The sequence below is a fragment of the Dendropsophus ebraccatus genome, chromosome 4 (assembly GCF_027789765.1).
Source record: "Dendropsophus ebraccatus isolate aDenEbr1 chromosome 4, aDenEbr1.pat, whole genome shotgun sequence".
In the NCBI taxonomy this organism is placed as follows: Eukaryota; Metazoa; Chordata; class Amphibia; order Anura; family Hylidae; genus Dendropsophus; species Dendropsophus ebraccatus.
Window position 1 is genome coordinate 123,687,712 of NC_091457.1, and position 24,303 is coordinate 123,712,014.

The following is a 24,303-nucleotide window of genomic DNA, read 5'->3' on the forward strand; positions in this document are numbered from 1 at the left end:
AACGCAGTCCTGGACGACAAATCACTATATCTAAAGGCTTCTTTGTGGTTCTTCTGGACTGTTTAATTTTCTTTCATATACTACAGCTGAATTATCAATGAATCTGGATTATCAAACAGTTACAGAAACAGAAGGCTGTGTACATACTAACTTCACTTGTTTTTTTGTTGTTTTTTTAACCCAAGTTTTTTTTTTTTTTTTTTTTGAAAGTGCTATTAGGCAGTTTGCATACTAAATAAGATAGATACTAAATAAAAATGATTCTTACATACTGTCGTGTCCTTACTTGGGCAAACAGAGGAGAATGTTCCGGGTAGGGATAGCAGGAGAGGGATGATGATGAGGACGACTATGTCCGATCGTCAGGCAGACTCATATTCCAGCCTAACACCAAATATTTGTACAGACACTTCTAACAAGTTTTTGTAACAATGATTCATTATTGAGAGTGATAACATGTTATCCCTTGAAGGGATATGAGAGGTCATAGGTACAATGAACTCCGACATACTGTATATATAGTACTGTGCATATGTTTTAGGCAGGTGTGGGAACAGACTTCCAGTGTAAGGCCTTATTCACACAATATTAGGGCCCATTGATTTCTATAGGGTTATTTACACTATCCATAGTTTTACAGATCAGTGCAGCAAAAAAGAACATGTACTAGTACGGGCCGTAACTGCGGTGACAGACGGATATGAGCAGCGACATCCACAGATGTTTGTTTCCAGAACACAAGCATACAAAAGGCTTCTGGCTAGACTACCCCTTTAAATGTACTGCATCATGCCATTTTACATACCAGTGATAGACCACCAATCTAATTTTTTTTCAGTGGAAATTTAAGGCACAGTACAGGAAAACTCACATTGTACAACAAATGGAGCCGATCTGGAAAGATCAGATGAGCAGGAAAGTGAACATATTTGCTATGTGCAGTGGGACTCATTGTGGTTATGATATCCTATCCCCCCAATGACTGGAGGAATGTAGCTACAGCCGGGACCCCCGAGCTGAACTGCACAAGATGAAGACTTGACTGTGGTAAATAGGTCACTCGCACATGCCAAGTGCTTGTGGTTTAGTAATGCAGGAACTTATGAAGTCCTTTGGGTCCTTGTGCCGTTCCCTGCTTTTTTTTTGCCTGTGGTGACAGTGGATATCTCATCAATTACACCTAAATCCACATGAGAAGGTAGTTACTTTTTAGAGATTTTTACAAAGAAAAATAGAACAAAGAATAAAGCAGACGAGCACTGTTACCAAGGATAAAGATACAACATCCAATAGCTCCACAATAGTCAAGCATGACTGTGTAGTGCACACAGTCCATACACTGACAGTGTCAAATTTAAGGGGGGCTCTATTTTATATTTAATTTTCCTTTAAAGTGTCACAATTGTTTTATTTTTTTTTGCAGAAATCAATAGCACAGGAGATTTTAAAAAACGTTGTAGTTGGGTTTATTAGGCAAATATGCCATTATCTGCCATATGCCATAATCTCCCTCCTCTCTCTCATTCACTGCTCATTATCAGGAAATCTCGACTCTTACATCAGTCGGGCCCTGTATAACCTATGGAGAGGGGAGGGGGGAGGAGGGAGATTAGTCACCAGCAGAGAGCAGAGAACAAAGGATTACACAGTGGGCGCTGTGTGAAAGCCTCAGGTCAGAGAGGTCAGTGTTGACTTCAGAGGAGATAGCCCTGTGATGTAGCTGTAAATTAAAGGGGTTGTCCGGCGATAAAAAATTATTCACAGAATAACACACATTACAAAGTTATACAACTTTGTAATGTATGTTATGTCTGTGAATGGCCCCCTTCCCCGTGTTTCCTCCCACCCACGCTAGACCCGGAAGTGTGGTGCATTATACTCACCGCATCTCGTGTCGTCCACGGTCTCCGATCCTCAGCAGTGACGTCTTCTTCGGGAGACTGGCGGATCTTCCCGAGTGCCAGCCGCCCTCTGCAGCGTCATCCGAAGCTCAGCCGCGATTGGCTGAGCATAACTATGCTCAGCCAATCGCGGCTGAGCTTCGGATGACGCTGCAGAGGGCGGCCGGCACTCGGGAAGATCCGCTGGCCGCCCGAAGAAGACGTCACTGCTGAGGATCGGAGACCGTGGTCGGCACGTGACAGGTATGTATAGCGCACCACACTTCCGGGTACACGGGTGGGGGGTGGTGGGACACGGGGAAGGGGGCCATTCACAGACATAACATACATTACAAAGTTGTATAACTTTGTAACGTGTGTTATTCTGTGAATAATTTTTTATCGCCGGACAACCCCTTTAACTCTTTGTTGTCCTGTTTTGGTGCCTCATCTCCCTCAACCCCTCCCCTCTCCATAGAGAACCATGAAAACAGGGGGTGAGAGCTTCAAACTGCTTTTTCATAATAAAAATGCATTTTCTGGCTAATAAACCTAATTACAAAGTTTCTTAAAATTGACAGTACTATTGATTTCTGCCCAAAAAAAAAAAAATGTAAAGACAGTGACACTTTAAAATTAGCAGTACTAATACTATTAGAAAAACATTCAGTTTCCTGTCCTTACATCTTGGTCACATGTATAGGGTGTGCTTGTTTGTACTTGCAGCCATACACACAATTTATGGCCAGGCTGTGCACACTAAACTCCATATAAAGTCTTGTATTGATGTAAGTTAACCAACTCTGCACACTGATACAACTGTGCTCCCTGACACCTTCAATAAGTGTCATCCGCCAGCCATCTCTCCCGTCCTCCCCAAACACATACATCCACCCCATTCATATGCAGGATAAGACCCTACTGATCATAGAAGGGTGCAATATCCTAGCATTAAGTCATCACTTTATAGGATGACACCATCATTTTGTGTATAAGCCAGTCACATACAGACCTTGTGTATCCATGGTTACAGACTACAAACAAACCATGTGTGTAGTCTGATGCTACCGACACACATTTTTCCACTCCTTAGTGAGGGAAAATAAATAATAGGGAATAGCATAGAGGTCTGTGTTATTCCACTAAAGAGAAAAACAGAAACCCATGGAACAGAGGCCAAAATAAAAGGCCCCATTTTTCTGGCGTTGTCAGGTGATTGGGGTCTATGGGTACATTTGCCAGTATATTCTGACACATACAATGGACACCACTGATGTGATGTAAAAACAGCCTCAGACTAAATCTCATGAAGATTTCTGTGGGTGGAAATAGTATTTAATTCTATTGGGAACTATATTTGGAAATGTTGCAGCAGGTTATCTCATCTGAATATATATGGAACCAAGTTCTGATCAAGAGTAAAGATACATCCTAATGACATAAAGAAGCTTCTGTTCATCTAATAAACAGCTGAAAAACTCAACTTCTGTAACAGGATTTAGCAAGTATTACCTATATCTGTCCCGGTGACATACAAGAGTTTCTCTATGCTACATTCTGTAATTCTGATAAAATGAGAAGCTTAAAGGGGTACTCTGGAGAATGGTTTTATAATCAACTGGTGTACAGATGTGTAAATTACTTCTTTTGAAAACCAAAGTCTTTCAGTACTTATCAGCCGCTGCATGTCCTTCAGGAAGTGGTGTGTTTTTACCAGCCTGACACAGTGCTCTCTGCTGCCACCTCTGTCCATGTCAGTAACTGTCCAGAGGTTTTCTATGAGGAGTTGGCAGCAGAGAAAACCGTTTCAGACTGGAAAGAAAACACCACTTTCTGCAGGACATACAGCAGCTGATAAGTACTGGAAGGCTTGAGATTTTTTGATAGAAGTAATTTACTAATTTGTATAACTTTCTGACACCAGTTGATTTGAAAGCATTTTTTTCTCCAGAATACCCCTTTTAAAGGAATTTTCCAGGACTACAATACTGAAGGCCTAGGATAGATCATAAATATCAATTTGGATGGGGGGTCCTTGGGCCTAAACCAATACTATCACCTGTTTGCCTTGTATATCATGTTACAGATACAGTCACGGATACTATGTACAAGCATGCTAGCTCACAGTCTAATTCCCAATCTTCTCACCACTCACCTAGTGCAGAGTCTGCAGCAATCACAGGGCTTTATTATAAACAGGAAATAAAGTTATTATTTTATGACTGGACAACCAAAGCTAAAATCTTGGCACCCCTCATCTCGGTAGAGTGCTTTATCAGCTATTATATGCTATAATTAGAGATGAGCGAACCAGGTTCGGGTCGATCCGAACCCGAACGTTCGGCATTTGATTAGCTGGAGCTGCTGAACTTGGATAAAGCTCTAAGGTTGTCTGGAAAATATGGATACAGCCAATGACTTTATCCATGTTTTCCACATAGCCTTATGGCTTTATCCAACTTCAGCAGCCACCGCTAATCAAATTGCGAACGGTTAGGTTCGGATGGACTCGAGCATGCTCAAGGTTCGCTTATCTCTAGCTATAATACATTTGGCTAACAACCAACCTAAAAAAATAGATCTACTGCGCATTCATGTTACTTCAAGGGGGCACAAAGATGACCAGCTCCTGGACACCTCTGGTTCTGCTCATTACAGGAAGAGACAGGTAAGATCACCAGACAGTCCCTATATATAAGGGGCTCTCCAGCTGTTGCAAAAGTACAATTCCCATTATGCTCTGGCTATCCAGGCATAATAGGAATTGTAGCTGGTGGACAGTAATCTGACTGTAGGGAGACAGCGATCTGTACACTCCACAATGTGCGAGAGACAAGTATTCACCTGCATTCAGAAACAGCCATGGCCCCTTCATTCTATCAGTCAATTGCACGTTCATATGATGCTCATTAAAAAGCAAGTGATGACATATCCTCGAGCTGTGTTCTCTAGCCTGTGGCTCTCCAGCTGTCGCAAAACTACATCTCCCAGCAGGCACTGAAGGCCTGCATCCTGGGAGTTGTAGTTCTGTACCCACTGAAGTAACACAAGATGGACACACTGTTTTGATTGGGGGGAAAATCACTTTACACTGAAACACCAGCAATCTGTTCCTGCTAAACATCTGCAAGTCATGTAGAAATGTATGTAAGCGATTATAAATTATGACTGCAGTATAAACCATTGAAGGTATGGGAGTGCTACATGATCCATATGGGGAGAGAGAAGGGACTGACATGTTATTTCTAATGCCCCAGCCAATAATGATGAGCTTTAATATTGACACTAAAAAGCACGTCTCTCATGGCAGTCAGGGGGGGAAACGCCTTCAGTTCCAGGCATCAGGACGCTGAGCGATAATTGCATGAGACAGTGTCATAGACCACAGTGGAGCAATCTGAATGCAGACGGAAGAAAGACTTTGACAATATGCTGGGGGCTACGGGAGCAGATTCTACAGCTTATTGAAGGGACCCAACTACGTATTAGCTCGGCTTATAATAAAGAAGCAATTAGCTGGAGATCTGTCCGGAGTGCGGCCTTATTTCTTGGCTTTGTACTGGTTGCACGTTACTTGGGCGCAAAATACAGACGGAGAATCGAAATCTGCTTCCTCACTTTGCTCTCCCTTTTAAAGCAGGGGCGTCGTAGTCATCTGTCAGCTGCCATCATAAAACATTTATATATCTGTATTCTAGGCACGGTGGCAAATGCAAGTCAATGTCTCACTGGCCTTAAGCCATAAGACTACACAAATTAATCTGAACGAGCTCTGAGGTGTCTGCAAGGTTTACGAGGGAAAAAAAAAATACCCATTATATAGAATGTGAGACATCCACTAAATGCTATCCTGCTTCTGGAAAAGCTGGATGCTGACCAATAGAGAGGAAAAGTAGTGGGTATTAGCACTCAGCTTTCCCAGACTTCTGACTCACACTCATTTCTCATTCTCTGTACAATTAAAAGTTAGGCAATCTTTCCATACACTTTATATATCAATCTCTGCCTGACAGCATTCAGAATGAACCTAAAGGGCACAGCCACATGTGGCCTATATATATTATATATACACACACACACACACGCTATGGATTTCCTGCACTGTGCAGCTTGTGGATGAGAGTTATGGGAGTTATCTGGGGACTGCAAAATAAAATGATCACCTGCCCTGCTCCCCAATACTTTCCACTTCTGATGGAGTGCTGACCCTGCAGAAAATGCCTGCTCTAGGTTACAGCATGGTTGGCATCAGAGGCGGAGAAGACAAGAGCATGGGGGTGGGGGATAGTCAGAATGGCAGCAGTAGAGGATAGGAGTATTATTATTATTTTTTTTTTTTTTTGCAGCACTGAAGGCTTTGTCAATTGCAGTCACCTATTTTAGACAATAGACATAATACGGCTGTTTTTACACAAATATTATATTGTGTGTGCACTGAAGCAAGAAAACGATAAGCAGAAAATGAACTGAAAAATGTAGAAATTACACAAAAAAAAAAAAAAAAAAGAAGGAAGGAAGATTAGAGACTCATTTTGCTTGCAAATACTAGCTTAAAGTTGAACCTCAAAATACACTAATGACCTTGTCTGGTCATGTGACTGATACAGGCTTGTCTGGTCATGTGACTGATACAGGCGGGTACAACTATCAGAGCCAAATCTTGAAAAAAAACTACTGTGTGCCCACTGCAGACCTGCAGCTGGGATCCCATGCAACTAGTGTGCCATGTAGCCAGATTAAAGGTGGTTTACTGTACTTGGTACAATTCTTATTGGATTAAGGATACTAATGTCCTTTAAAGTGTCACTGTTGTTACAAAAAACTTTTGACATGTCAGAGACACGTCAAAAGTTCTGATCGTCTGGTGTCTGGGTATAAGTGCTTAGACCCCTACCAAATCGGGAGAACGAAAGGGGAGTGGACCGTGCTGCAGAGCATCCTCTCCCTACTCTGAGATAGAAAAAAAGAGAAGGGCTCTGTAGAGCGCCATTATAAATACAACTCTTTTTTCTAACTCAGGCTACATTCACACATCCGTTGTTCTGTCTGCAATTGAGGACAGAACATAGAACCAATGGTATTTAACGGCCCTGTTCACACGTCCGTACGTGTGTACGGGGCCGCGATCCGTGCCGCAAAAAAAAAAGGACATGTTGTAATACGGACTGCATTTTGCTGCACGGATCGCTGCGCTAATGAAGCGGCAATGTAGTGCTCTGTGAAGCACGGAGCATTACAGATGCACATTGGTAGTGCGGGCCATGGACACGGGTCCGCGGTCACGGGTTGCGCTGCAGATGTGTAATGTAGCCTCAGAGCGGAGAGTGGACGTGCTTAGCACAGTCTTCTCCTGATCAGTACAGGTCTGGACACTCAGAGTCGGACGGAATAAAACTTTTGACATGTCTCTACGACAAGTGTAACAACAGGTACACTTTAGGCTCAACTGCATGTTTCTAGGTGCACCGACCACCTGGCCAGTGCTATGTGAATGAATGTGTTACCTCAAACTCAATAAACCAGGGAGAAAGTGTGAGACTAAAAAGTGATAAAACAAGAAGCGAGGAGGCAGAGTTGGCTTCCAGGTTTCAGGAGTAAAGCAAATAAACAAATGAGTGCGGTTTCTGAGTCACCACAATTCAAGAAATCTGTTTCCTCATAGACCTGGTCATGCCTCACTGGCTTAGATACATCTAAGTATGCCCACCTCATCCATTTATACCTGAGAGGTAAGAGTGCCATCTAACCCCTCCTTCCATCACATGAAAATACACATCTATCAATTTAGTCTATGCCTGGATGTGGCCGACATCTCATCATGGTGGAACGTGGCTCAGGCAATCCCCAGTGTCTCCTATCAGATGTTAATACTGCATATTTTATCTATATATACATGTCATCATATACACACACCTTAGCTGAACAGCATAAACAGCAATTCCACAATGTATACCTGTTTCCGGAACTGCTCCACTTAAGGGCCAATAAACCTACAGTAGGCGGCTTGTAAAAGTAAGGCTTACAAGGGTGTCTTCCTATATACTGGATTTAGCTGCTATAGTGATTTTCCCCAGTAAGCAAAGTTACAATGCAAAGAGCTATGTAATATAGGGAACCTGTCACATTTGACTCTCCAAACCAGGGATGGGGAACCTGCAGCCCTTCAGCTGTTGCAAATACACAATTCCTATCATGCTTGGGCGGCCAAAGCTTTGGGCTTTCCTGCTATGATGGGAATTGTAGTTTTGCAACAGCTGGAGGGCTGCAGGTTCCCCACCCTGTCTGTAAACAGACTGTATGATAAGACTTTTATTCCCATTTTAAAACCACCCCATGCACCTACTTGTGCATATGTAGATCGGTAGAGAAAAATTGCATTGGCCAATCTGCACAGAAGAGTCCAGCATATTCATGTTCTGCTAAGCAACTTGCTGGTCTTTTTGTGTGACAGATAGCCTACCCCATCCCTAGATGAGTGCATCGTCCAGTCTACATCTATATGGCCTCCCTCTGCCTGTGACATAGCAAAAGAAGGCCAGTGAGCAGCATAGGGCTGGCTTCTGAGCATCTGTCGTATACACAGGTCTAGTAGGTATACCGCAGCTTTTCAAAATGGGAATACAACTACTTAAGGGTGACCAAGGTATAAAGAGTTAAATGGTGGAGAAAAAAAAAACTAAAGCTCTGAAAAAATACATGTAAAAACCTACAAATTCAATTCTAACGGTACTTTTACACGGAACGATTTATCGTTCGTTTTTGCACGATAGCGATTGAATTCGAACGATAATCGTACGTGTAAACGCAGCGAACGATCAAACGACGAGCGAGAAATCGTTCATTTTGATCTTTCAACATGTTTTCAAATTATCGTTGGTCATTCGCAAAAAATTCGCAGATCGTTCCGTGTAAACATTCTTTCAACGATTTCACCTATGTGTGAGATAGGCTTAAGCGATTGCATAACGATTTTTCCGTACGATATATCGTTCCGTCTAAACGCTGATCGTTATAAAAAAAACATTGTTCATTCAAAATCGTTAATTGTGCGAATTATCGCTCCGTGTAAAAGTACCATTAGAAGCAGCTGTATGGATATTGTGTAGAGCCATTTCCCTCACTAAACTGCTCCTGCAAAACTGCCCATGTGCATTTTTCCAGCACAAATTTTTCTATGAGTTACTATCATTCATACACATATGTATGTAATGTCTACGGGTATACAAGCCGCAGTAGTGAGAATAGGGTGGGAAGAGATTTCTCTAAATTCCTTCCTGCAGTTTTCCTGTTCTCTAGACACAATAGTGACTGTCATATACGGCAGCATATAGTGATACAATAGTGACTGTCATATACGGCAGCATATAGTGATACAATAGTGATTGTCATATACGTCAGCCTGTAGTGATACAATAGTGACTGTCATATACGGCAGCATATAGTGATACAATAGTGATTGTCATATACGGCAGCATATAGTGATACAATAGTGACTGTCATATACGGCAGCATATAGTAATACAATAGTAACTGTCATATACGGCAGCATATAGTGATACAATAGTGATTGTCATATACGTCAGCCTGTAGTGATACAATAGTGACTGTCATATACGGCAGCATATAGTAATACAATAGTAACTGTCATATACGGCAGCATATAGTGATACAATAGTGACTGTCATATACAGCAGCCTGTAGTGATACAATAGTGACTGTCATATACGGCAGCATATAGTGATACAATAGTGATTGTCATATACGTCAGCCTGTAGTGATACAATAGTGACTGTCATATACGGCAGCCTGTAGTGATACAATAGTGACTGTCATATACGGCAGCCTGTAGTGATACAATAGTGACTGTCATATACGGCAGCCTGTAGTAATACAATAGTGACTGTCATATACAGCAGCCTGTAGTGATACAATAGAGACTGTCATATACGGCAGCCTGTAGTAATACAATAGTGACTGTCATATACAGCAGCCTGTAGTGATACAATAGTGACTGTCACATACGGCAGCCTGTAGTGATACAATAATGACTGTCATATACGGCAGCCTGTAGTGATACAATAGATACTATCATATACGGCAGCCTGTAGTGATACAATAATGACTGTCACATACGGCAGCCTGTAGTGATACAATAGTGACTGTCATATACGGCAGCCTGTAGTGATACAATAGTGACTGTCATATACAGCAGCCTGTAGTGATACAATAGAGACTGTCATATACGGCAGCCTGTAGTGATACAATAGTGACTGTCATATACGGCAGCCTGTAGTGATACAATAGTCACTGTCATATACGGCAGCCTGTAGTGATACAATAGAGACTGTCATACACGGCAGCCTGTAGTGATACAATAGAGGCTGTCATATACGGCAGCCTGTAGTGATACAATAGAGGCTGTCATATACGGCAGCCTGTAGTGATACAATAGTGACTGTCATATACGGCAGCCTGTAGTGATACAATAGAGACTGTCATATACGGCAGCCTGTAGTGATACAATAGAGGCTGTCATATACGGCAGCCTGTAGTGATACAATAGTGACTGTCATATACGGCAGCCTGTAGTAATACAATAGTGACTGTCATATACGGCAGCCTGTAGTGATACAATAGAGGCTGTCATATACGGCAGCCTGTAGTGATACAATAATGACTGTCATATACGGCAGCCTGTAGTGATACAATAGAGACTGTCATATACGGCAGCCTGTAGTAATACAATAGTGACTGTCATATACGGCAGCCTGTAGTGATACAATAGAGACTGTCATATACGGCAGCCTGTAGTGATACAATAATGACTGTCATATACGGCAGCCTGTAGTGATACAATAATGACTGTCATATACGGCAGCCTGTAGTGATACTATTACAATAGTGACTGTCATATACGGCAGCCTGTAGTGATACAATAGTGACTGTCATATACGGCAGCCTGTAGTAATACAATAGTGACTGTCATATACAGCAGCCTGTAGTAATACAATAGTCACTGTCATATACGGCAGCCTGTAGTCTGAAGCTTACATATCCCTATAGAGATTAGCAGATACAAGAGCAACCCACTTGGACAGACTGGTGCAACTGCATTAAGAAACAGATATGGTGAGAAAACCATTTTTGCCATACAGTATTACATGCCTTATTACAGAGGTAATTTGTCCTGCAGCGTTGCTGTTAGGGTAGATTATAGTGTCTTATGGAAGGAACACAAAGCAGCACAGAGTGCTTATGGGCCTGGTATACATGGCTGCAGGCAATTGGTGTGCTGACATAAAAAGGTCCACGCATACAGGTTTTACAACATGAGTATATATATTTTCAGACTGTTTTCGGTCCCAGCGGAGGTGCCATGGGCAGACTCCCTGTGCAAAATAGTCATTGTGCACTAAAATGCCCCTGTATGCTGCTATCGCCTATGAGGATTACACATACATTACTCAGTATAAGGAGATTTTGGAACATGCTGTAAATCAGTACTAATATGAACCCGAGGTCTAAGATATCTCCTTGAATCTTCCCAGACGGACACATTGGATGCAAAAGCTGCATGTGTTGCACATGAAACAGGACAAGGTACGGTTTCCCAGTAGTTGGACCCACATCCCCATTTCTTCACCAATAGTCGCATGATGTTGTTGGGATTATGAACGCCTGCTTATACGTAATGCTTAATCCAGGGCAGCAATACTGAAAGTGAGCTCTGCCAGACAATGGAACATACGTGAACCCAACCTAAGCAGCTACAGACATATCTTCCAAGGATAAGAGCATTGCTTCACATTTTACAAATCAACACAACTAAGCTGAAAACAAACACTGTCAACCCCATACCCAGCAACAATCAGCAATGGTGTACCAACCAAATACAATTTACCATCTCACACCATGTACTATGGCCGGGCATTTACCTGAGCTATCTGCTAACCACAACAATACACACTGCTAGGCACAGATTTATCAAACCACAGCAACCAATCACAGCTCAGCCTTCAAGGAGAAGTCCGGCAGATTAAAAAATCTGGCAGCCAATAGGAAATTGATTACAAGTACTAACTTACCTCTCCCTATGTCAGTGGTGAGTGGCAGGAACGGCCACGGGACCCACCATAGGCACTAGGATCTCTGGAGCTAACATGTCAGTGACACCGCTCCAGTCACTGATTGGCTGAGCGGCCAGTCCATCAGCCGGGATAGGCCTTTTCCACCGGGGGTCCCGCAGCCGCTCCTGCCACTCACGGAGAAAGGAAAGTTCCTACTTGTAAACTATTTGCCCCATGCAGGATGTTATTATTTGCTGGACTTCTTTCACTACCAGAGCTGAAAGCTGAGCTGTGATTGGTTGTTATGGGCATTATATACTGCTTTCTATTCCTAGGCCATATATTGTGTGTGATTATATATATATATATATATATATATATATATATATATATATACATATACATATATTCTGCCAGGTTACATAAACAGTGTAACACCTCGAGTTGTACTGTTTGCAACTCGGAGCTATGTACACAGTATAGCTTGCAGTGCTCAATTGTTTATGTAACTTCTATTAACATTATTAGGAGTCATACTAACTATGTAAAATATTGGGCCACTGTATTCGATTTCCCAACCACCTACAGGGCCCAGAAATAAACTGTAGGGGGTTGGGGACCCTCAATATCAAGAACCGTTGAAACCCACGTCTATTAGACTTTTATGGCATGTCCTGTGGATATGGTATAAAAGTCCACATAGGATTCTTCTTTACGTGTGTTCACACCTACAGGATCTGCAGCAGATTGACTCTGCAACTTCAAATCTGTGATGGAGTGATGGCCGATCCTCAGGATGGGCCCTTAATTACTGACTGGCATCCACAATAAAAGGTGAGTAGGGCTGGCAGTGGGTGCTCTCACAGTGGTGGCACCATGTTACTGTAGCTTAGTTCCCATTCATGTGAACAGTAGCTGAGCAGCAGTAACCAGGCCAGACCACTACACATCGAACGCGGGCCAACTGCTTCTGGCTCTATTCACTGTGTACTGCGAGGACTGAACAGCTGACTGACAGGGGCGCCGGCACCCAACCGATCAGTGATTGATGGTGTATCCCAAGTATAAGCCATCAATCATAAAAATACACAACAGTAACAATAAGTAACAATACGCCATAGATGTCCACATGGGAATACCCTTTTATGCGACATGTATCGTCATCCGTGTAATAAAACAATGTATATGGGCAGTATTCATGTGTGCATACATTTGAAAGCCATTGATTTTAAGGTGACAAAACCCACAGATTTCATCGGGACCAACCAACCATCAAATGATTACAGGGGTGTCCCAATGGCCGATATTCAGGGAAAGGAGGATTGCACATTCTGAATTTCATAATGTCTGATATTTTGTTCTCAATGGAGATAAGCTGTGACCTAAGGTGTCTGCCAGCGGTTCTCCTGTTCTCTCATATTACCTCACTCAGAGTGTGTAAATGGGGGAATGTTGAAAAGGATAGTTGTCAGTGCGTTAGCACCTGAAAAGTCTTAACCTGCAGAGCAGCGCTCCTTGTACAGATGGTTGCCACTGTGCAAGGAAAGACTGAGACCCACCCCAGGGGTAAGCCCTACAGCTCAAAGTAATGGCATATCTTGGCAATATTCAACCACTGTATGAGATGGGACTACAGATGAGAGGGCCAAGCATAGTTTAGGGTGCATACAAAAATGATTTAAACATTGCAGCTAAACAGCATAAAGCTAAAAAAAAAAGCAGGTATCCCCATCTCTAAGGGTATGTCCACACAACGCAAATCACACGGATAATTTGCCACAGGTTCCACCACTCGCCCACCCGCGCTCCTGCTTAAAGTTCCGACGATCCCTTAGACCTGTTTTATGGTCAGGCTGTTCATTCTTTGGGCAGACAGCGGAATCTGCCTGACCACAGTATGGAGTCTATGTGACAGACAGAGTAAAGCGGGAGCGCGTGGCGGAATTTACGGCAATTTATCCGTATCAATTTCCATAGTGTGGACATACCCATAAAGTTTTCCAGTGTCGTTCTCGGTCGCTGGACAACCAATGATGATAAGGACTGCCACAGCCAGCATTTATTCTTTATGGGGCTTTCAGACATTGTGGAGCGCTGGGTCTGACCGCCACCGATCAGCTTGTTATATCCTATACTATGGATGAGGGATAACTTTTGGAAATGTAAGAGCCCTTTAATGGGAACCCAACACAACGAATGTTTCATTTACACGCATTGGATATTTATTTTAGGCAAAACCAGTTGACAACTTATTTTGCTCCAATGACAGGTCCTTAACACATAAATGGCAAACCAGCCCAGTATTGGTTATTACTCAGGTTTTTTTTTTTTTGGTCACAGCCCCACAGGAACTACCTGCTTAGCCAGTCACTGATTGGCGGGCATTTTGTAAAGAGGGTTGTGACGCCACAGGAACGGGAGCCTGGCGGGGGACCGTGAGCGGAAACGCTGCACAGTACAGGCACAGGGACAGAAAAGTAGGATTTCTTTATTATGTTCCCAGCCCCCTGCCCCCCTGGATTGTTCACCTTTGCCCAGAGTACCCCTTTTGATACATGATTATGATCAATGGTTTACAGCACATTTATGCAGATCTGGCAACTTATCGGAACAAGTCACAGGAGGCAACAGCAGTGAATCAATGTAGGAACATGGGGGGAGTTATCAGTCCTCGTGCAGGGGAACAACAGAGCAGTTGCTCAGAGCAACTAATCAGATTTCAGCCTTTTAAAAAAAAAAAAAAATAATAAATTTAAAAATTAAAGCTTGAAGCTATTTGGTTGCTATGGGCAACTGCTCTGCTATTACTTTGCACAAAGACTGACCAACCTGTAAGGAGTCACGTGTTTTCTGAAGCCGACAGTAGTTTCCTAACTGGGTGCTCAGTAATAAAGGGAAAGTTTTTCTGTATCTTAGCAGGTAGATATGAAGGGTCGTCACAGAAGTCCCCGCTGAGAAAAAATAATTCTACAGCTAAATTCACGCACGTTTTTTTAACAATCAAATTAAATGATAAAACGTCTAAGGGCTTCTATTCTATTGAACTCTATGGCTATACTTATTAGGGATGTAATATTAAAAAGGTTCTCCGGGATCAATGAAACCTTGGTCAGGCTGCTGGGGACATGTTAGTAGTGTATACCTACCTGTCCCATTCCCCCACTGCTGCCAGATCCCGAGCCACCTGCTCTGCACTGAAGCACAATGCACCAAAATGACATTGTGCTCCCATAGGAAATGGCTGCTCAGATTAAAGCCTATGCTGAGTGGCCATTACCTGTGGGAGCGCAACGTCATTGGATGTTATGAAAACACAGGAAGTGGTGTAGAGCAGGCTGCTTGGGATCTGACAGCAGTGGGGGAATGGGACAGGTAAGTATACATTACTGTCATGTCCCCCGCAAGCCGCAGCTCCAGATGTCTGGCCGTGTATTTTTTTTGCCTGGAAAACCTCTAAGTGTGAGGGACTTCTCTTCAGCAATTTATATCCCAAAATAAGCCCGCATTGCAAATAGTTTCATACCTTTTTTCTGTAGCCCACAAGAGGTCCAAAAAACAGCTGAAAGGTTATGACTTTCATGTCAGTAAAACTGATGCATATCTTCTCAGATCATGGGCTCAAAATCCTAATAAAAAGGTGGAATTCTGACAGGTGTAGTTATGGAGGCTGACAATATAGTGGGGTACTGAAAGGTGTAGTTATAGGGGTTGCCAATATAGTGGGGTACGGACAGGTGTAGTTATGGGGGTTTCGATAACAGTTGGGTGCACTCTGGTGTAGTTATGGGGGTTATGGTCATACAGTAAGGTGCTCTCTGGTGTAGTTATGGGGATTAAGATAATACAGTAAGGAGCTCTCTGGAATTGTTATGGGGGTTATGGTCATACAGTAAGGTGCTCTCTGGTGCAGTTATGGGGATTAAGATAATACAGTAAGGAGCTCTCTGGTGTAGTTATGGGGGTTATGATAATAAAGTAAAGGTGCTCTCTGGTATAGTTATGGGGGTTATGATAATAAAGTAAGGTGATCTCTGGTGTACTTTTGGGGATTACGATAATACAGTAAGGAGCTCTCTGGTGTAGTTATGGGGATTACGATAATACAGTAAGGTGCTCTCTGGTGTAGTTATGGGGATTACGATAATACAGTAAGGTGCTCTCTGGAGTAGTTATGGGGGTTATGGTCATACAGTAATGTGCTCTCTGGTGTAGTTAAGGGGATTACAATAATACAGTAAGGTGCTCTCTGGTGTAGTTTTGGGGGTTATGATAAAGTAAAGGTGCTCTCTGGTGTAGTTATGGGGATTACAATAATACAGTAAGGAGCTCTATGGTGTAGTTATGAGGGTATAATAAAGTAAGGAGCTCATTGGTGCAGTTATGGGGGTTATGGTAATACAGTAAGGTGCTCTCTGGTGTAGTTATGGGGATTATGATAATACAGTAAGGGGCTCTCTGGTGTAGTTATGGGGGTTATGATAATTAAGTAAGGAGCTCTCTGGTGTAGTTATGGGGATTACGATAATACAGTAAGGTGCTCTCTGGAATTGTTATGGGGATTATGATAATACAGTAAGGTGCTCTCTGGTGCAGTTATGGGGATTACAATAATACAGTAAGGAGCTCTCTGGTGTAGTTATGAGGGTTATAATAAAGTAAGGAGCTCACTGGTGCAGTTATGGGGGTTATGGTAATACAGTAAGGTGCTCTCTGGTGTAGTTATGGGGATTATGATAATACAGTAAGGGGCTCTCTGGTGTAGTTATGGGGATTACGATAATACAGTAAGGTGCTCTCTGGTGTAGTTATGGGGGTTATGATAATTAAGTAAGGAGCTCTCTGGTGTAGTTATGGGGGTTATGATAATTAAGTAAGGAGCTCTCTGGTGCAGTTATGGGGGTTATAATACAGTAAGGTGTTGTCTGGTGTAGTTATGGGGATTATGGTAATACAGTAAAGGTGCTTGCTTCTGTAGTTATAGGGATTCTAAAAATGTAGTGGTGGAAATGCAGATCCCTTCGTTTCTCCACATATGTAGTTATAGACCTGAGATAACATAATGCGGTGTAACTATGGGGGCTCTGACAACACTGTGGTTTGCACATAGAAGAGATTCTAACAATATAACGGTGTACACACAGGTACATGGATTCTAATAACAGCACAAAATAACGTGCTTATGGGCTTCTAATATAGTGAGGTGCTCAAAGGTGCACAGACCCATATAGTGGGGTTCTCCCAGGTTTAGTTGTGTGCATCCCATTAAATCAGAAGTCCATAACTATATAACTACAGGTGCTTGTTCTGTGGGGTGGACACAGGTGTAGTTATAGACTTCAGGTAACACAGTATGGTGCACGTGTATGAGGTTTGCTCTGGCCCAAAAAAAAAGCAGAGGTGTAGGGGTCGCCCTCTCAGACACATAGGGGGACATGTATCATCCGGCGTACGGATGATTTTCGGCGGAAAGTGACGATTTGCGCATTTTTTTATTCGCAAATGGCCGATTTGCGAATAAAATATTTGCAAATCGGCACCGCGAAGGCGGTGGAACTCTGAGTCCGCGCCATTCACCATCCGTTCCGCCAAAAGACACGCCGAAAACCTACTCCAGTCCTCAGCTGGCGTAGGTTTTCGGCGGTGCGCACAGGATTTATGTAGAGGCAGTCCGCTTAATAAATGTCCCCCATAGTATTGCAAAGACTGTTATAGGGGAGGTCACCCCCACAATGCATACAGGTGTAGGGGGTCACCCTGTCACTATACACACAGGTGTAGGGGATCCCCTTCTCACTATACACACAGGTGTAGGCAGCCTCCCCCTAAATATGCACACAGGTGAAGGGAGCCTCCCTCTCACTATACACACAGGTATAGGGGGTCTCCCCCTCACTATACACACAGGTATAGGGGGTCTCCCCCTTACCATACAAACAGGTGTAGGGGGTCTCCTCCTTACCATACACACAGGTATAGGAGGTCCTCCCTCACTATACACACAGGTGCAGGGGGTCTCCCCCTTACCATACACACAGGTGCAGGGGGTCTCCCCCTTACCATACACACAGGTGCAGGGGGTCTCCCCCTTACCATACACACAGGTGCAGGGGGTCCTCCTCTCACCATACGCACAGGTGCAGGGGGTCCTCCTCTCACCATACACACAGGTGTAGGGGGTCTCCCCCTCACCATACACACAGGTGCAGGGCACACAGGACACCTCACCATACACACAGGTGCAGGGCACACAGGACACCTCACCATACACACAGGTGCAGGGCACACAGGACACCTCACCATACACACAGGTGCAGGGCACACAGGACACCTCACCATACACACAGGTGCAGGGCACACAGGACACCTCACCATACACACAGGTGCAGGGCACACAGGACACCTCACTCACCCTCCTTGCTGAGTCTCATGGCTTCTCGTTTCTTGTCGCTCTCCTTGAAACTTTCGTCCAGTTCTGTGGAGAAGCAGAGGGAGCGGGGGTTAGTGGTGCGGACCCCCGGGACAGCCCCCGTCCCTCCCCGGCCCCATGCACTCACCATCGTGCAGCTTAGCAGCGTCCAGCCAGCTGCCCCAGGGCTGCCCCAGCATGGCTCCGGGACTGGGCAGGGCCGCCATCGCGCTGTCCCCGTGCTGCTGCTGCTGCTGCTGCTGCCGCCGTTGCTGCGGCCGGGCCCCCGCTCTGCGCTGCTCCCCTCTGACGTCATCCTCGGGCCGCTCCGACATTCTTTTTGCTACAATGTAAGAAGAAAGTGGTGAGTGACGGCGGGAGGAGGAGCGGCGGCCCGAGCCCTGGTGTCACCCCCACACCTCCCCGGCAACAAAGGGGTTAAACACGTGTAGTGTACGGCGCCACTGCCTGTGGCGGAGACATCCCGCTCCCCCTCCTCCCACCCGCCCGCTCCCCGGTTACCGCTCAGTGCCGGCTGTTAGGTGAGGGTTCCGGCCCCCAGGGGGCCACAGCGCGTCATCACGACCCCCAATATCCCCCCGTGTGACCCTGCCGGGGATTCCGGAGGCCAGAGCGGAATTACAGGTCTTCCTTCACCCGGCTCGTCCCTCCCAGCCCCCGCCCTCCCTGACAGGAACTTCCCGCACACACATTACACACACGGGGGAGGAGGCGGAGGACGGCCCGGCGGCTGACAGATCACACACATGTCACCCGCTCTGTATACCGCTGTATACTGCTGTATATACACCGGCCATGTCACCCTGGTCTGTATACACTGCTGTATATACACCGGCCATGTCACCCTGCTCTGTATACACTGCTGTATATACACCGGCCATGTCACCCTGCTCTGTATACACTGCTGTATATACACCGGCCATGTCACCCTACTCTGTATACTGCTGTATATACACCGGCCATGTCACCCTACTCTGTATACTGCTGTATATACACCGGCCATGTCACCCTACTCTGTATACTGCTGTATATACACCGGCCATGTCACCCTACTCTGTATACTGCTGTATATACACCGGCCATGTCACCCTACTCTGTATACTGCTGTATATACACCGGCCATGTCACCCTACTCTGTATACTGCTGTATATACACCGGCCATGTCACCCTGCTCTGTACACTGCTGTATATACACCGGCCATGTCACCCGCTCTGCTGTATATACTGTATACACTGCTGTATATACACCGGGCATGTAACCCTGCTCTGTATACACTGCTGTATATACACCGGGCATGTAACCCTGCTCTGTATACTGCTGTATATACACCGGCCATGTCACCCTGCTCTGTATACTGCTGTATATACACCGGCCATGTCACCCTGCTCTGCTGTATATACTGTATACACTGCTGTATATACACCGGCCATGTCACCCGCTCTGCTGTATATACTGTATACACTGCTGTATATACACCGGGCATGTAACCCTGCTCTGTATACACTGCTGTATATACACCGGGCATGTAACCCTGCTCTGTATACTGCTGTATATACACCGGCCATGTCACCCTGCTCTGTATACTGCTGTATATACACCGGCCATGTCACCCTGCTCTGCTGTATATACTGTATACACTGCTGTATATACACCGGGCATGTCACCCTGCTCTGTACACTGCTGTATATACACCGGCCATGTCACCCGCTCTGCTGTATATACTGTATACACTGCTGTATATACACCGGCCATGTCACCCTGCTCTGTATACTGCTGTATATACACCGGCCATGTCTCCCTGCTCTGTACACTGCTGTATATAGACCGGGCATGTCACCCTGCTCTGTATACACTGCTGTATATACACCGGCCATGTCACCCTGCTCTGTATACTCACTGTACACTGCTGTATATACACCGGCCATGTCACCTTGCTCTGTATACTGCTGTATATACACCGGCCATGTCACCCTGCTCTTTATACTCACTGTACGCTGCTGTATATACACCGGCCATGTCACCCTGCTCTGTACACTGCTGTATATACACCGGCCATGTCACCCTGCTCTGTATACTGCTGTATATACACCGGCCATGTCACCCTGCTCTGTATACTCACTGTACACTGCTGTATATACACCGGCCATGTCACCCTGCTCTGTATACTGCTGTATATACACCGGCCATGTCACCCTGCTCTGTATACTCACTGTACGCTGCTGTATATACACCGGCCATGTCACCCTGCTCTGTACACTGCTGTATATACACCGGCCATGTCACCCTGCTCTGTATACTCACTGTACACTGCTGTATATACACCGGCCATGTCACCCTGCTCTGTATACTGCTGTTTATACACCGGCCATGTCACCCTGCTCTGTAAACTCACTGTACACTGCTGTATATACACTGAACATATCACCCTGCTCTGTATACTCACTGTATATACACTGGCCATGTCACCCTGCTCTGTACACTGCTGTATATACACTGGCCATGTCACCCTGCTCTGTATACTGCTGTATATACACCGGGCATGTCACCCTGCTCTGTATACTGCTGTATATACACCGGGCATGTCACCCTGCTCTGTATACACTGCTGTATATACACCGGCCATGTCACCCTGCTGTGTACACTGCTGTATATACACCGGCCATGTCACCCTGCTCTGTATACTCATTGTACACTGCTATATATACACCGGCCATGTCACCCTGCTCTGTATACTCATTGTACACTGCTGTATATACACCGGGCATGTCACCCTGCTCTGTATACTGCTGTATATACACCGGGCATGTCACCCTGCTCTGTATACACTGCTGTATATACACCGGCCATGTCACCCTGCTGTGTACACTGCTGTATATACACCGGCCATGTCACCCTGCTCTGTATACTCATTGTACACTGCTGTATATACACCGGCCATGTCACCCTGCTCTGTATACTGCTGTATATACAACGGCCATGTCACCCTGCTCTGTATACTGCTGTATATACACCGGCCATGTCACCCTGCTCTGTATACTCACTGTACACTGCTGTATATACACTGGCCATGTCACCCTGCTCTGTATACTCACTGTACACTGCTGTATATACACCGGCCATGTCACCCTGCTCTGTATACTCACTGTACACTGCGGTATATACACCGGCCATGTCACCCTGCTCTGTACACTGCTGCATATACACCGGCCATGTCACCCTGTCACCCTGCTCTGTATACTCACTGTACACTGCTGTATATACACCGGCCATGTCACCCTGCTCTGTATACTCACTGTACACTGCTGTATATACATCCGCCATGTCACCCTGCTCTGTATACTGCTGTATATACACCGGGCATGTCACCCTGCTCTGTATACACTGCTGTATATACACCGGCTATGTCACCCTGCTCTGTACACTGCTGTATATACACCGGCCATGTCACTCTGCTGTGTATACTCACTGTACACTGCTGTATATACACCGAACATGTCACCCTGCTCTGTATACTCTATATACACTGGACGTGTCACCTTGCGCTATACACCGCTCTATACTCTATATACACTGCTGTATATTGTATATATACACCGGGCATGGCCCCCTGCTCTGTATACACTGCTGTATATACACCGGCCATGTCACCCTGCTGTGTACACTGCTGCATATACACCGGCCATGTCACCCTGCTGTGTACACTGCTGTATATACACCGGCCATGTCACCCTGCTCTGTATACTCATTGTACACTGCTGTATATACACCGGCCATGTCACCCTGCTCTGTATACTGCTGTATATACAACGGCCATGTCACCCTGCTCTGTATACTGCTGTATATACACCGGCCATGTCACCCTGCTCTGTATACTCACTGTACACTGCTGTATATACACCGGCCATGTCACCCTGCTCTGTATACTCACTGTACACTGCGGTATATACACCGGCCATGTCACCTTGCTCTGTACACTGCTGCATATACACCGGCCATGTCACCCTGCTCTGTATACTCACTGTATACTGCTGTATATACACCGCCCATGTCACCCTGCTCTGTATACTCACTGTACACTGCTGTATATACACCGGCCATGTCACCCTGCTCTGTATACTCACTGTACACTGCTGTATATACATCCGCCATGTCACCCTGCTCTGTATACTGCTGTATATACACCGGGCATGTCACCCTGCTCTGTATACACTGCTGTATATACACCGGCTATGTCACCCTGCTTTGTACACTGCTGTATATACACCGGCCATGTCACTCTGCTGTGTATACTCACTGTACACTGCTGTATATACACCGGCCATGTCACCCTGCTCTGTATACTCACTGTACACTGCTGTATATACACCGAACATGTCACCCTGCTCTGTATACTCTATATACACTGGACGTGTCACCTTGCGCTATACACCGCTCTATACTCTATATACACTGCTGTATATTGTATATATACACCGGGCATGGCCCCCTGCTCTGTATACACTGCTGTATACTCTATATACACCAGGCATGTCACGCCACTATATACTGTACATACACTACTGTATACTGTATAAACACCGAACATGTCACCCTGCTCTGTATAAACAGCTGTATACTGTATACACTGCTGTATACTGTATATACACCGAACATGTCACCCTGCTCTGTATAAGCAGCTGTATACTATATACACTGCTATATACGATGTCATACACCGCTATTTACTGTATATACACCAGACATGTCACCCCGCTGTATACTGTCATACACTGCTATATACTGTATATACAACGGCCATGTCACCCTGCTCTGTATACTGCTGTATATACACCGGCCATGTCACCCTGCTCTTTATACTCACTGTACACACACCGGCCATGTCACCCTGCTCTGTATACTCACTGTACACTGCTGTATATACACCGGCCATGTCACCCTGCTCTGTATACTCACTGTACACTGCGGTATATACACCGGCCATGTCACCCTGCTCTGTACACTGCTGCATATACACCGGCCATGTCACCCTGCTCTGTATACTCACTGTACACTGCTATATATACACCGGCCATGTCACCCTGCTCTGTATACTCACTGTACACTGCTGTATATACACCGGCCATGTCACCCTGCTCTGTATACTCACTGTACACTGCTGTATATACATCCGCCATGTCACCCTGCTCTGTATACTGCTGTATATACACCGGGCATGTCACCCTGCTCTGTATACACTGCTGTATATACACCGGCTATGTCACCCTGCTCTGTACACTGCTGTATATACACCGGCCATGTCACCCTGCTCTGTATACTCACTGTACACTGCTGTATATACACCGAACATGTCACCCTGCTCTGTATACTCTATATACACTGGACGTGTCACCTTGCGCTATACACCGCTCTATACTCTATATACACTGCTGTATATTGTATATATACACCGGGCATGGCCCCCTGCTCTGTATACACTGCTGTATACTCTATATACACCAGGCATGTCACGCCGCTATATACTGTACATACACTACTGTATACTGTATAAACACCGAACATGTCACCCTGCTCTGTATAAACAGCTGTATACTCTATATACACTGCTGTATACTGTATATACACCGAACATGTCACCCTGCTCTGTATACACAGCTGTATACTGTATACACTGCTGTATACTGTATATACACCGAAACATGTCACCCTGCTCTGTATACACAGCTGTATACTATATACACTGCTGTATACGATGTCATACACCGCTATTTACTGTATATACACCAGACATGTCACCCCGCTGTATACTGTCATACACTGCTATATACTGTATATACACGGGACATGTCACTCCGCTATTTACTGTGTCATTCACTACTGTACAGTGTATATGAATCAGACATGTCACTCTGCTATATACACTGTTATAT

At 44.9% G+C, this 24,303-nt stretch overlaps 2 protein-coding genes across 5 annotated transcripts in view; one reads left to right on the top strand and one right to left on the bottom strand.

Annotated features, from left to right (window-relative positions):
- The window catches only part of ATXN7 (ataxin 7), a 93,816-nt gene that overhangs the window by 49,046 nt on the left and 20,467 nt on the right, over positions 1-24,303 (bottom strand). For 3 of the 4 annotated variants that reach the window (XM_069966936.1, XM_069966937.1, XM_069966938.1), the window contains exons 3-4: positions 18,502-18,696; positions 18,357-18,419 (exon numbers count right to left, since the gene is read on the bottom strand). In XM_069966936.1, the coding sequence (XP_069823037.1) occupies positions 18,357-18,419; positions 18,502-18,688 (250 nt within the window). In that variant the 5' untranslated portion in view covers positions 18,689-18,696. Of the gene's footprint in view, positions 1-18,356; positions 18,420-18,501; positions 18,697-18,875; positions 19,022-24,303 lie in introns of those variants that run through there. The other variant, XM_069966935.1, reaches the window with a different exon arrangement.
- The window catches only part of THOC7 (THO complex subunit 7), a 49,124-nt gene continuing 43,442 nt past the window's right edge, over positions 18,622-24,303 (top strand). The window contains exon 1 of the mRNA XM_069966940.1: positions 18,622-18,717. The gene's annotated coding sequence lies outside the window, so the exon portion shown is untranslated. The remainder of the gene's footprint in view (positions 18,718-24,303) is intronic.